Source organism: Macrobrachium nipponense, chromosome 15 (genome assembly GCF_015104395.2).
Source record: "Macrobrachium nipponense isolate FS-2020 chromosome 15, ASM1510439v2, whole genome shotgun sequence".
NCBI classification, from domain to species: domain Eukaryota; kingdom Metazoa; phylum Arthropoda; class Malacostraca; order Decapoda; family Palaemonidae; genus Macrobrachium; species Macrobrachium nipponense.
Genome location: NC_087208.1, coordinates 73,206,193 through 73,221,958, shown reverse-complemented (window position 1 = coordinate 73,221,958; position 15,766 = coordinate 73,206,193). Strand labels below are relative to the sequence as shown.

At 37.1% G+C, this 15,766-nt stretch overlaps 1 protein-coding gene across 1 annotated transcript in view; it reads right to left on the bottom strand.

The window, feature by feature from the left end:
• LOC135195052 (transferrin-like) overlaps nucleotides 1–1,102 on the bottom strand; it is a 101,000-nt gene extending 99,898 nt beyond the window's left edge. The window contains exon 1 of the mRNA XM_064221397.1: nucleotides 912–1,102. Within this exon, the coding sequence (XP_064077467.1) occupies nucleotides 912–972 (61 nt within the window). The 5' untranslated portion in view covers nucleotides 973–1,102. The remainder of the gene's footprint in view (nucleotides 1–911) is intronic.
• Between the last annotated feature and the right edge of the window lie 14,664 nt (nucleotides 1,103–15,766).

The window sequence follows — 15,766 nt, the reverse complement described above, 5'->3', positions numbered from 1 at the left end:
AAGCTTATTCACTTTTGAAGGTACGTTGGCCTTTACGTCTTCTGTATTATGATTTATACAGGTTTATGGCGACTTTCCGGACAATGACGTTCATGCATATTTTGTGCATTCATACGTAAGAAAGCATCCGTGCATGTAAAAAAAAAATCAATATATACAATCACTATATATATAAAGCAAACGACCTGACTAACAGAAAATATCTTTCGGACAACTGTTTCCAAGAAACTTTGAGAGAACGTGAGAGATATTCAAATCTACTAGTATGCTATAGCGAAAAAAAAAATCATATAGGGAAAGCCTTTGTTTTATTAACCAACAATACGATAGTCCAAGCCCAAGCAATCCCATCATGGATCTTCGTAAAGAAACTGCCATGAAAGCGTTCACATTGGGAGATTTCTTCATGAACCGACATTTTAACTGGTAGCTGGAAACAGATCATGTTCCTTTACCACCCTCATTCGTACAATTTCACAGAATATCGTCCAAAAACCAAACCATCGAGCGGAAGCGTTTATGCGCTGTATATTCTCTTCAACAACTATATATTAATTATCGACCTTTTCTTTCAACCAGCGAGGAAACTTGAATACTCAAATGCTAAGAGATGGGCATTTTACGCCAAAAAGTGATTCCCGCCATTACCAAATTCCCAAAATAGTTCAAACCCGGCTACCGAGAGAGAGAAGTGGGAAGCATTGCCCAATGTGGGTTGGGCAGCTATCTTCCAAATTTTTAAGAAAAGCTAAATTTCACCTTAATTCAGGATTTCATATATAACATTCGAGACATGGCTGACTGATATTTATGCACTCTGTTATCTTTTGTGTTGCATCTCAGTAGTACAACCCAGGCACAGAATAGGATGCTTAATGTTGTAAAAAAAAAAAAATCCAATTCTAACTTACCTCCGTTTGCAGCGTTTGTCAAGTGTATGAAACATATCCACGTTAATGGTATTAACCACATTGCGATGCTAATTAAAATACGATGTCACAAGGCGAGGGTTCACTAATGCCCTGAAACATCTACAGTCAAAGAGGTGCGCACACTCACTAACCCAAAGCCAAAAGCTCCCAAATACCGCACCTGAGTCCTTCTTACAGGTACCCAGAGTTCATTCTACTGCGTCTGCGCAGGTGGAACATGGATGTTGATGCCATATAGGTGAAAATTGCTCTTTAATTCACCATAAGTAAGCTTCAGATATTATTAAAATTAAATTTACGTAAAATATTTGCAACTATAATATATTTAGTAGGTATTTTTGAAAATTCTTTCTGTAAACACACAAAGGTTGAAAGTACTGCATGTATTTGCTACCTGGCAACTCATATCAGGTAGATAATGTTACAAAACAAATCGTATTTTGCTTATGGTATCTACGCTTTGTGTGGTCAGTGGTCATGAAGCAAAACATTTGAATTACAAGTTCGAACTATAGGGATTATTCTACTTATAATCCGATTTGTGAATACTTGCACTTTCAACGGCGTACCTAAGGGTTTCCAGCTCCACCCATTTAATAATCGTCTACAACCACTTCATCTAGACCTATACACCCAAATTCGAGGCCATTATGTGATGCTTGAGTGTTAAAAATGCGATAAACACTGAACGCAAAGCATTTCGGTCGAAAAGTTTATTCTAACGTAAACCTGCAGTTTTACGGCGAATTGAAATCTCCTGGCGAGAGCAGTGTGGGGGTTGAGCGGAAGTCTGGATACTACGTAACTGACACGAGCTGCGAAGGGAGTCGGCACTAACAACAAATTTATCACGCAAGATGCCTTTATTACCTACTATAATTACAAGTGTATTATTCGAACAGTTTCTGCTGGTCCTAAAGCTTTACATCTTTGAAAGAAAATAAATGAAATTTATAAAGATAATTTAATTTAACAGAGGGCAGTTATGATGCTTGGAATGCAACGCTATTTTGATTGATTGATTGATTAATCGATTGATTTTGGAATTTAGGGCAAAGCCCCAGCGCTGAGGCCTGTAAAGGTCATTCAGCGCTACAGTGGTGTGTGATGGAATGAAATGGATTAAATGAATGAATACGTGAATAAATTAAAATCTTTAATACACCTGCTTAATTAAAACTCCAATTAAAAATATCTAATGATGCACAACAATTAAAACTAAGATCATCTAATAATGCATAGCAATTAAAACTAAGACATTCACTCTCATTCAAAGCCATCTACACCGTAATTAAAAAATCACATAGTTGATATTACAGCAATTTAAAAACTACCTGACATGCATACATTCATTTAACATCATTTGCACCTTAATCAAAAATAATAAATAATAAATAACAATTAGGTACTTAACATGATGACTATAAACAAAATAAATAAATAGACAAAATAAAATAAAATAAAACTAATAAGTTAAAATTTACCATGCTGCTAAGTACTAAATTTCATTTAAAAAAATCTAAATACATTTAAAAATCTGACTATTGCAGGAATATCTGCTCAGTCGTCTGGAATATCGGCAAGAGATTTTCCATCACGGTGGAATCTCTGCCTCTGTTCTCTATAATATACACCAGAGGTGGCCGGACTTTTGGACTCCTAGATCTACTCTAAAGACTAAAACTCTTGTACGATCTACCATACTACATAATCACATATCATTACGGGGGTGGGGGGGAAATTTTCAAATAGCCCCATAGTACGATAAAACATGAGTACAATTGGTTCATTTATACACACACACACATATATATACATATATATATACATATGTGTGTGTGTGTGTGTGTATTTGCGTTTTTGTTTGTTTATACAGGCTTGTGGGGGAACGGCAATCGACCAAACAAGCGGTAGCGATCGACTGGTAGATCGCGATCGATTGTTTGTCCACTTCTGATTGACAATGCACCAGGATGTGCTACACTAACACACCTAACACACACTGGCGCACTGCCACCTTCTAAAATAACCTTAGGGGTTATCCGAGTATGACCAATGCGAAGTCGCCTCAAAATAATTTCTGTTCTCTCTTTTTGAAAAGCGAGGGCCATTTTTTTATGCTTATCCTTATATTCTTATTATTGGCTAAGAGAGGGGAGGACCATCTTTCTCGCCACTTCCTCAAGAAGTACGACTTGATGGGTCTTTTCATATCAACATGTGGCACTTTGGTTACCTGATACAAATTTCTCTTCGAGGCTTCCTTAGCATATCTGTCTGCCTCAACCATTCCCGCGAATTCCGACATGAGCTGGGATCCAACAGAAACACACTGATTTCTCGCGACGTGAAATCCTAAACAGCCACTCCTGGTTTTTTTGTACCAGAGGATGAACTGTATACAGTTGCTTTAGTGAATCTGATGCACTTCTCGAGTCACTATATATTATAAATATTTTTTTAAAGCTTTAACTATAGCTGACAACTCTGCAGTGTATAAGCAAGCCGACTCCGGTAATTTTGCCTCGTAAATTTCATTCCCATGCACAACTGCACAACCAAATCCACTGTCAGCTTTTGATCCATCAGTGATAATCTTTACTTGCCCATCATGTTTAGTGTCATGCTCTAAAAAATGAGTTCTTATCTCTTCCTCAGACTGTTGCTTTTCGTTTATTTTCTTAGAGCAGAAGGAAATCTTGGGAATAAGCCATGGATGGTTTTATTTCTTCAACTTTTTGACGCTGAATTACCGCGTCATTCATACATTCCAACTGTCGTATTTGGAAGATCTTTCGCCAAACTTTCTAGAGTCACACTCCTCTAAAAATTTTCGCGTCGGGTTCTCTCGGGAGCTTTTAAATCGTATGGTGTACCGCAACCGAAGTTCTCCTCTTCGCAGATCTAAAGGAAGTTCGTGAGAGTCAGTGTAGATACTCTCAACAGATGTCCTAAAAGTACCTGTGCATATTTTTAACCCCATATCATGTACTATGTCCAATTCTTTTAACCTGGACTTCCTGGCAGATGGATATAACCTGACAGCCATAGTCGAGTTTTAATTTACATAAGGAGTCATACAACTTCGGTAGACTTTTCTTATCAGCTCCCCAGTCGAATCCCGATACCACATTTAAAATAGTAAGGGATTTTTTAACCTTTGGTTTTAGAGAGCCAATGTGACGACGCCAAGTTAACTAGCTGTCAAATATTATGCCCAAAAATTTGGCTTCTTTCTTGTGAGGAATAAGACAATCCTTCAGTTTCAAATTAGGAAAAGTTTCATTGCGGGTACATCTGGTGAACCGAATGGCTCCAGTTTTAGATGAAGAAAACCGGAAACCACATCAGCCCATGTTCATCAGCCTGTTTATTGTCTTTTGCAGGTAGTTACAAGCTGATACAGCGTCGTACGTGGTGACGTAGATGGTGAAGTCATCCACAAACAGTGAAGCCCTAACTGGAGCAGAAACAGATTTCACAATATTATCAATAGCAATGGCAAAGCAAGTAACACTCAATAGGCTGCCTTGTGGGACACCTTCTTCCATCTCATAACAGGAAGAAAACTTATTCCCAACTCTTACTCTAATACATCTGTCACTTAAAAATGAGTTGATAAAGTTTAACATATTGCCCCTGATTCCCATTTCACTGAGCCGTTTAATAATGCCAAATCGCCATGTCGTATCATAGGACTTTTCCAAATCAAAAAAATACCCCTACTGTTTGGCATAGATTGGAAAATCCCTGCTGAATCTGATTGGATAACCTCAGTAAAGGGTCCAATGCAGAACGATTCTTCCCAAAGCCTAACTGAACAGAAGATAACAATCTGTTTTTATCTAAATGTCACATTAAAGCGTCTATAACATTTTCTCACCGTTCCTCGCAGTCTGCCACAGGTTTGGTCCCACCAGAGAACTACAGGCCGGCTTGGTTTACTCTTTGTCTTTGGGATATATTTCTCAGATTATCCAGTGCAGTTGAGGTCCTGTAATCATATGCATCTACATGTGACTCAAACGACTCTACTTCCTTCATACTTCACCCAATCCACTTCTCCTTCCACTTTATAGGAGATTCAGAAGGTACGTTTCTAGCATACTTTAAATGTATGGGAAAGTGATCACTTCCGTGCAAAAATTCGTCTACAGACCAGTTGAAGTCTAAGTGGACTGCAGGTGAACAAATGCTTAAATTTATAGCTGAAAAGACACTGGTGTAGATGTTTGAAACGTCATTGAACCATCATTATAAAGAGATCATTATTAAGGATAAAATCATCGATGGCTCTACCTACGGTATCCAAGGTATCACCTCCCCATAGACTACTATTGGCAATAAAATCCCCCGGTAGTAAGAAAGGAGGAGATAGTCGATTAGCTTGCGCCTGAATGTCATTCAAAGTAATCTCTGACCTAGGTGGGAGGTAAATAGAGCAACTAGTGATCTCTCTTTCAAAGCATGCTCGAATGGCGACTGCTTGTAGGTTTGTGTTCAAGGGAACACTTGTATGTTGCACAGACTTTTTAACAATAATTGCATCCCCCTCATGAGCTCGGTCACCATCTCTGGGTTTCATCATATACATTTTATAGTTCAGTACTGAATTATATAGTGAGTTGCATAACTTAGTTTCTTGAAAGCAAACTACATCTGGATCATGGTAGTTCAATAATAATTTTAACTCTTCAGAACGAGTCCTAGGGCCTTTGCAAGCAATTCCATTGCAAGATATTAAATTGGAATTTTAACTGTGATTCTTCTGCTCAGCCAAGTCATTTTTTGGCTGGGTTTTCGAAGCAATACAGCTGAATGATCTTGGATTTGAACGTTTCTTTAGTCTGATGCCTGGGAGACTTTTCTTTTTTTATTAGATGATTAGGAGTTTGAACATTTTTCCTGCACATCCTGTTGGTTCAGTTTGAGACTAGATTTATCCAAACTTTTAACCATACTTAAAGAATCAGCATGTTATCCCTTTACTTCAGAAGTAGCTGTTTCTGAATATGATTGAGGGGATTGGGAGAGATCGATCATTCTTAACTTTGAGCAGGACTGAGACATCTTTTCCAATGGCTGTGAGGTTGATAATGGCTTAAAGGGGTCATCTAGTACAATGAATCTGTTGGAAATTGGAGTTTTAAAATCTATAGGAGAGGACGTTCTACAATTTTTGGCTTCGGGGGTAACTGAAAACCGTCATAAGATTTGTTAAGATTTTCTTTAGATTTTATTTTCTCTTTGGGCTTAACAGTTGAGCTCAACTCTGAAACAGCTTCTGCTTGCAAACCAGGTGGTGGTTCATCAATCACAGCTTGTACCACTTCAGTTCGAAGTGCATTGCTTACTAGAGAAATTGAAACATCCTAAGAAGGTGTGTTATTTTTAATGATGGAATGCATTATTTCCCTTAACAGTGGAAGTAAATGAGGATCCAGCATTTTTGTTAGCCCGCGAACCAAGTGTCTGGCTTTTCCTATGCTGATAAAAGTTATTATGAACAGTGTTATCAACTTCTAGTCGGAAAATATATTGTGGACAGCCTCACCCCCAAAATGGGAGAATGATTGGCAGCACAGTGGAGACGATATCTATCAGCCTTGAAGTTATCCTTTACATATTCACCGGAGCACACAAAACACTTTCCTGGTTTTGTACAAGAGTTGATGCATGGCCATATTCGAAGCATTTACAACACTGGGTTGGTCGATATTTAAATGGCTTAATCCAAACCCGAGAGTGGTCTATATCAATATATTCCGGTAAGTAGGAGCAGGTGAAAATCAATTCAATGGTATGCTGAATGCCTTTCAATTTTCTAACTTTATTAACCGATGCAGGAGACATATTCAATATTTCTCCCTCTTCAAATTCATAAAGTTCTCTGCAATATACTATATCCTATTTAATATTAAACGATCGATGAGGGGCTTCATCTAAAATATTTCATCTTCAGTTGGTTGGAATAATTTTTGAAAGCATCTTAATTGAATGTCATTGTATGTTTTAATCAAGATTCCTTTACCATATCTTTTAATATTACCTTTAGGAATGGGACTAATCTTCCTCTGTAGATATTTGCACGCTGATAGGAAGTTTTCTTTGCCCTGTTTGTAGTTGGTGACATGCCAAACCCATTTTGGGTCATCTTTTGTCAGGTGTTTTTGGCTACTAACCTCCAACCTGCTGGGTACATAGTCTGTCTCATCCTCATCCAAATTGTTTATGTTGAACAACTTTGCACGGCAAACTGAACCAAATACATTTTTACCATCAACATTATCTAGAGCTTTTGAGACATATTCAGCTTTGCAAAAAGTAATGTAATATTCATAAGAGATGGGACTTTTATCAATTCGTAATGTCATTCTATCTATCTTGCCAAACTGTTTCATGTGATTATGCCATATGTCAAAATCGACTTGATCACTTACGTTACTACAGTACAAAACTTGTAGATTTACATTTATACCACCAGTGCTTACACCCTAGTGTCTCGGTGTTTGGTCAAGTAGAAGGCCAAGGGCGGAAACCTCAATCAAGCGAGAGCCATCAACAAAGGGGGAGGGGGAGGGGAGAACAAAATTCACGTGAAAATGGTATGACCATTCATCCAAGTTGGCCCCATACCCACCATGGAGCCACAATGAGAGGGTGATATAGCACCCTAAGAGTCCAGCCCAGATATACACCCCACACCCAGTGCCTTGGGGGTCGTCAGTCCGTTGAGATCGGACCCAGCACTGAGTGCGGAGTTTAACAGGAAAGTTTCCCCTCGCTCGAACACGTCAGGTATAGGAGACTCCCGTTCTACGGGTGAGGAGGAGATATGCCGCCCAACCCGATATCCATAAAATCAGAAGGACCGTCAAAGCTTGGTCAGGTCGATTCCAAAAGTCGTCGACAAAAGGAGTGCAATAAGAGGAATAGAAATTTAGAGAGGTTGGATAGAAAGATTCAGGAAAAAGTAGATATATATATATATATATATATATATATATATATATACATATATATATATATATATATATATATATATATATCATCACATCATCATCAGCCGTTGTAGTCCACTGCAGAACAAAGGCCTAAGACATGTCCTCCTACTCCCTTCTGTTTATGGTCTTTCTATGCCAGTCTATACCCTTAAATTTTCTTTGCTCGCCAATCCATCGTCTTCTCTTCCTTCCTACCCTTGCTTCATTTGTAATCTCTACGGACCCATTCTATTATTCGTTTTGTCCATCTAATATCTTACATTCTCATTATATGTCCTGCCCTTTTTCTTACTTGTTGCTAGAATATTCTCTACTTACTTTGTTCCCCACCCATCCATGTTGCTTTTTTTATCTGTCCCTTAGAGTCATTCCCATCATTATTCTTTCCATAAATATATCTCTTAATTCTAATAGCTTAAATATATATACATAGAGGTATATATACATATCTGTTCTATATAGATATATACTATATATATATATTATATACTTAATATAATATATATACATATATGTAATATATAGATATACCCCCCATACTAATTATATATATATATATATATATATAATATCTATATGTATATATACATATATATATATATATATATAATATATATATATATATATATACTTATATATATATATATATATATATATATATATATATATATATATATATATATATATATATATACACGGTATAACACGAGTTTATGCAAATACTTCGAGAAATGAAAGAAAAGGTCATTGTGAGCAGAAAATGTTCTTTAGACATATGCATTTTAAGGCATCATTTACCGGTGAGGCGAATTTTATAAATAACCGTGGAAGTGTGCACGGCTATGGGGAGGAGGATGGTCACCTCACTTGTTTTACTCTTGCCTTGCTTTTCAGCCAGCGACAAGAGTGTCTTGGGGTTGTAAGTATCAGATTCCTTATTCATTTTGTGAGCAAGAAACTGGAGACAATGCCTTACCGTTCCAGTAATGTGGAATGTGCAGAAGTGAGGTTTATTTATGGGCTTTGCAACAATGAATTCCACTGTCATTTAAAAAGGAAACCGGCGATTAGGCCGATGCGATGTGAATGGAAATACTTCCAAATCAGATGAATTCTTTTGATACTGAACAAAGGAGGAAATTGCAAGTATCATTGAAGCCTTCTCCCTCTCCATCAATAGTATTCGCTGGAATCCGATAAAGGAAAGGAAAAAGCCGAATGGAATCTCCTCTCCACCAAAGATAGTCCAGTTCATTACACACAGATGAAAGACTTGAAGAGTATTTTCAAAATTCTCTTTCTCCATCAAAAGTACTTATCATACACCAGTCGAAGGAAAACACACACTTAAGAAAATGCTTTCGTCTCTGTCAGATGAAAACGAATGAGAACGTTATGGAAAATTCACTTTCTTCAGTCTTTCCTGAAAAAGGTAGCAGGTACTTATATTCGTGCAGTAATCGAAAGAGGTAAAAAAGCTGACATTGTTCAATGTGCAGTAACCTCCCTACCTGCATTCCCTCGTCATCATGAGTGCTGTCATTATCACTCATTCGGTATAAGGCCTAGTCCTGACTCCTGATTCAACAATTCCTTGACATTTACACTACTTTCTTGATATGCAAAGCTAATCATTAAAATTAGATTACAGTGAAGTCTGTTCATGGGTGATTTACTAATTGAAGGGACTGTAAAGTTACATTAATGAAGAACCTGCGAGAAAAAACTCATAATTAAAAGACTAGCAATCCAGTTGCCTAATTCACTTCATTAACCGCACCCCTTCAACTCCCTTCTCCTTGACTACTCAGACTTCGCGTACGCCATGTTGACGAAGGGCAGCCTTGGGGAACACCGACAAACGAAGCCTTAAAATGCATATGTCTATTGAACATTTTCTGCTCAGAATGACGGCTATTAATGGGTGGAGCTGGAAACCCTTAGGTACTCCGTTGAAAGTGCAAGTATTCACAGAACGGATAATAAGCCGAACAATCCATGTACTTCCAACTTGTCATTCATTCAAATGTTTTGCTTCATGACCACTGACCACACAACGTGTAGATAGATACCATCAGCAAAATAAGATTTGTTATATAGGATAAGACCTCACTTTAGGGAGATGACAAAGATACTGTGAAAGGAGAGAAAGAATCTGAATTACTAAAGTAGATTCACATCAGCCGTGCATCTGATGTCTAGTCCAGTCCCTTACGACGCTCCTGATTGGCTGTTGATAAGCCAATCATAGGGCTAGAAACTTTCAGTCTTACTCGAGAGTTCACATAGGCAGGATGTATGTTCCACTTCTCCAGAGGGATATTTTTGAAAAACGTATCCCTCAGGAGAGGTAGAACATACATCCTGCCTATGTGCACTCTAGAGAGAGACTGAGAGTTTCCAGCCCTGTGATTGGCTTATCAACAGCCAATCAGGAGCGTCTCAAGGGACTGGCCTAGACATCAGATGCAAGGTTGATGTGAATCTACTATAGCATCTTTCCAAAACAAAATATGATTATGAGCCAAAGTTTCTTCTTGTGTGGTTCGAGAGGAGAGAGACGTTTAAAACCAACGACCTCAGGTACTGGGGTTTTCTGTATAGGAAGCCTCCTCGATGGGAGCAGTTATCCTTGAGTTGCGAGAGATCAGTCTCTTTGCTTACCAGGTGAACTACCTGTGGAGAAATCGTCGCAGATTGGTATGGTTTTGTAAGATTAATGTGCACTTACTGGCTAGGTTTCCTTTTATCTGGAGTTTCAATTGCATAAGTCGTTTTAGAGACCCTATTGGTGATTCTATAAGGACCCATGAATTTTTCTCCTAATGGAGATCCTGGAACTGGTCGATATACATGTACATCATCTCCTACCTTAAAAAAAAAAGTTCTGAATTTGGCCTTTTTATTGTAATGGTTTTTCATATTAATTTGACTGTTAGTTCAATTCTGATTGGCAAATTCATAAATCTCGTACAGTTTCACAAATGTACCTGCCCAGGAGGCTTTTAATGGTCTTGTGCACCCGTTCAAGGGCTCCATTGGTCTGTGGGTGATAAGCTAAAGCAAATATATGGGAGATGTTTAACTGCTTTAAAGTTTGCTTAAACAAATCACTAGTGAAGTTTGTCCCCTGGTCACACTGAAGCTCCTTATGAAAAACAAAGATGGAGAATACTTTAAGAGGATTATCGATAATTATTTTAGCAAATGTTTTTAATAGGTATGGCCAAAGGAAACTAGAGGTTGGACACAACACAGTTAAAATGTACTCTTTGCTATTTAGTTTTGGGGAGTGAACCAACACAATCCACAATTACCTTTTCAAAAGTAGAATTAGTTACTGTAATAGGAACTAATGGTGCTGGTGGTATTTCCCGATTGAGTTTACCAGTCATCTGGCGTTTTACATCAGCTTTGTTACCAGGACAGTGGTAATCTTCCAGCATACGCTTATAGGTTTTGGAAAGGCCTAGACGAGACTGGTGAATGAGCAAGATCCAATAAAGCTGTACGAAGATTAAAAGGAACTACAAGCTGATAACTATCCTGCAATCTTCGGAGGTCTATAACGTCTCATAAGGATGTTATTATAAGTTGAAAATATGGTAACTTAACTTTCATCACCATCGACTTTCACTTTTTCAAAGTCTTATAAACTATCATCAGACTTTTGATTCTTGACAAATTCATCCGAGGAAATATCAACAAGATCAGCAATACTTTTTTCACTTAATGTATTTTGATCTACCTTACCTGTGCGTTCAGTGCCTCTATGAGAAACTGAGGTTGCAGACCTGGTGACTACTTGACAGGGAAGCTCCCCCAGAGGAGAAAACTTGGCTAGCTTTTTCGATCACTACTTCAGGCTGAGTAATGATAAGACTAGGAGTACTGTTAGCTTGAGCCAGGTCATTACCAAGTAACGTCTATGTTCTTACAAGGCAGGTCAGAATCCGATAAGACGACATTAGTTGAACCTTTAAAATAAGGACAACCAAGAGAAATCTGTACAATATGTACAACCCTTTGAAAAGTCAAATCTGTTACAGTTACAAAACGATCTGTTGGTTTAGCTAAATCTTTTAACTTTGAGCTAATAATAGTTTGAGATGATCCTGTGCCTCTCAAAATTTGCACGGGAATATCATTTACTTTACCAGGATATATAAATGCTGAAAAGTCTGATAGAGGTTAAGCACAATGAAGTGTCGTTTTATTTGCAGTGGTCCCCGATCTGGGTCCTTGTGGAACAGCATTAGGAGAAGACTAACCATGAGCTGCTTTGCATTTGGGGCCAGGACAGTCTTTGGTATGATGGCCTTCTTTCTTACAAAAACTATACACCTCAGGGGCAGACGAAGGAGAGGACGAATGTGTTTTATGTTTATGAATGAGATGGTGGTAATCATAAGCTAATAGGGCAGCCCTTTTCCCATCTTTTTCTTGTCTTTCTCTGATAAACATTGACACATTTGCTGGAATACACCATAGGAATTCCTCCCAAACTATTAAATTCTTCAGTTCTAATGTTCCTTACCTAACCATTTATTAAATTGCTTCAACTTCAATGTGAAAACTCCAGATAGGTTTGAGCTTGGTTCATCAAAGTTTGTCTGAAGATTTGTGTATACCCTTATGCTGTCACTCTATAAGTATCTAAATAAGTATCTAATATGGTAGTTTTAAAGACTTCATAATCCCTTTCTTGGACAACTTGTGCTGCCACATATGTAGCTTTTCCTTTGAAGCAGTTTCTGATTAAGAGTACATATTGGTCTCTAGGCCAGTTGAGAGAAATGGCAGTGATTTCAAAAGTATGGTGAATCTTTTTCATCGAAGACAGGTAGGAATTTGCGTGCTTTACTAAGTTCAAAAACGTCAAGTAGCTGTTTTTCTGCTAACCTTTCTTCTATTCTTATGGCTGGTAGTTCCTTTTCCAACGGAACTTTCTTTTCTTTCTAATTCAGGTCTTCTTTGCTCAGTTTCTGCAATTAGTCTTACAGCTTCTATCCTTTTTTGTTCAACTTCTACTTTTTTTTTTTAGCTTCTACTGTTCATTGCAACAGTTCAAGTTGAAGTTTCAATTTCACTATCTGTGGGTCTTCAATTGTCGTAACTGCACGAGTAACACCTCGTTCAAGTGTTAGAGGCCTTAATGTAAGAGCCTTCTCTTCCGTTATGTTACCACTTTGTACCAGAAAATCTAACATTTTTCTCAATAGTTCAGCTTTGACAACAGCATAACATTACAGCTATTTGACGAAACTGGTCCCTTTTAGCTTCCCTTTTTTCTGGATCAAAAAGCATCTCTCAATACTGACAAGAAAACAAAATTAAAATGGAACAGATTACTTGAAACTGTATTACTACCATACACAAGCTATACAATTTCAAAAGTTTAGGTCATTCGTGGATTTACGATGGTGCGAAGGCACTCATAACCACAGAAATTAATCCTTAAATGATACAATGAATACGATTAACATTCAGAAACTTACTTTTAAATGAACGAGCATTTGCTATCAGCAATTTTTTTTAAATCATACCAATCAGAAAGCTAAGTTCACCAGTAATGCACAACCACAAACAAACAAGAATTAAACATAATTCTTAACGAAGTAAATAAGAGGTAGAAACTGTTACCTGGACAAGGAATAAACCCTTAATATTGTCAACCGAGGTAGAACGTGAAGTTCTTGACGACGATCGTACCCTGATTAAGAGGAACAGAAGTTCCTATGGAAGGAATCTTTCAAGCCCTTAAGGTGAGGTTTTGCATGCCTCGAAGCACCACGAAGTTGGGGTGACTATGAAGAAATCGCTAAGCGATGGTGGTCGACAGAGTCGAGGGTTAAAGGAATGACGAATACTAGGCTGCCATTACCCTGCCTGCACGTCCTCCAAAATCCCAATGAATGCATGAGATGACGTGTAGGTACCAACACGACATTCTCGTATGTGACAGAAAGAACACTATCCGGTGGTGGTTCGTGTTATAAACTTGCAAAATGTCACTAATACACTATACTGACGTTATCCATCTTCACAGAAAAACAACAAAATGAATTCCACAATCGGTCAAGATCGAGCGTAAGCGTAACGCAACGTAAGTTAATCCCGGTCAGACTCAGGCTCCCAACTTGAGCTTTCCACTTGAACTATTCATTAATTTCCAGTGATGAGGGCAACGCTCCATGTAGGAAAAGTAGATATACTACGAGGTGCATTAACTAACCAAAGTTCAAATTAAACAAAACCTTTACTTACTTTAAATCACGTAAGAAAACTGAACAACAATAATAACAAATAACCACTTAATAACTGCTATGAACAAATGAATCGTAAGCCACCAGATAATGAACTCAAAGGCATAGTACTACATACGGGAAAAATAAGAGGTAATTTCATACACTATGTACGGTATGATCAGCAATCAATAGAAGGCGCTCACAGCATATATACAATTACTACATAATGATAGGAGGGTTATTATTTTTAGAATATATATATATATATATATATATATATATATATATATATAAAAGTATATATATATATATATATATATATATATATATATATATATATATATATATATATATATATGTGTGTGTGTGTGTGTGTGTGTGTGTGTGTGTGTGTGTGTGTAATTTTGATAAAAAAATTACATTTAACTTCCCGAATTATTCACACGTTTGGATTTTACTTCTTATATATATATATATATATATTATATATATATATATATATATATAATATATATATATATATATATATACATATGTATCTATAAACATATTATATATATGTATATATATATATAAAACAACGGGAGCACCGCCCCGTTATTCTCATAGGTAACGTTAGGCCAAGAGTGGAAGGCGAACTAAGTTTGGTAACACTTTCTCTCTCTCTCTCTCTCTCTCTCTCTCTCTCTCTCTCACAACCTCCACTCCATTATCTAAGGTCACCAAATCAGAGTCGGAGCTACAAAAATATACGTTTATTCAAAGTAAAGTACTAACTGAATAATTCAGATTCTTACAGGATAATTAATAGAATGATAATTCATAGTTCAATTAACTCAGATAACCCCCCATGAAATAATAGTCTTAATCAGTAATACTCAAACACCAATTATCTCCTCTCCAAAATATAGTCCCCTCCACACAGGACACAGTCCCTCTCACTAGGACACTTAGTCCCCTCCACTAGATCCGCCTGTTTAAAAGACAGGAGAACACACTAGTGAGCACACACAATTGTAAAGGCAAAGTCAAAAGATTAAATGAAATAGAACATCTTTACAAAATGTCAAAAACAGAGTAGGCCACAACTTTGGCTAAAGCACAGTAACTCTTACCCATTACAGCTTGTAATATCACACACAGAAACAAAAACACATTATAGAGCCATCCAGGCTCTTTCTCCCCTAGGCAGCCGTCTCCCCTGTTCTGGCAGATACATGCCATTTAGAACGGACATAGCTCGTACACGTACACATGAATTCACACACTTCGTCAACGCCCTGAAACTACTTTCAACTGGTTTCAAAGTCACCTTGGACAATCTCTCATGGCACTGATATGCATAGGTAAGGAACTTTAACATCGCACCACCCAGAAAAGAGTCATCAGCATTCTTAAGCTGTGGCCCAAACTCTCAGTATCTAAGGAAGTTAAAAATGATAAATCTATAAATTCCTCCTTTTACATATATATAATAATATATAATATATATATATATATTATATTATTTATATATATATATATATATATATAGTATTAATATATATATGTATATATATTATATATAATATATATATATATA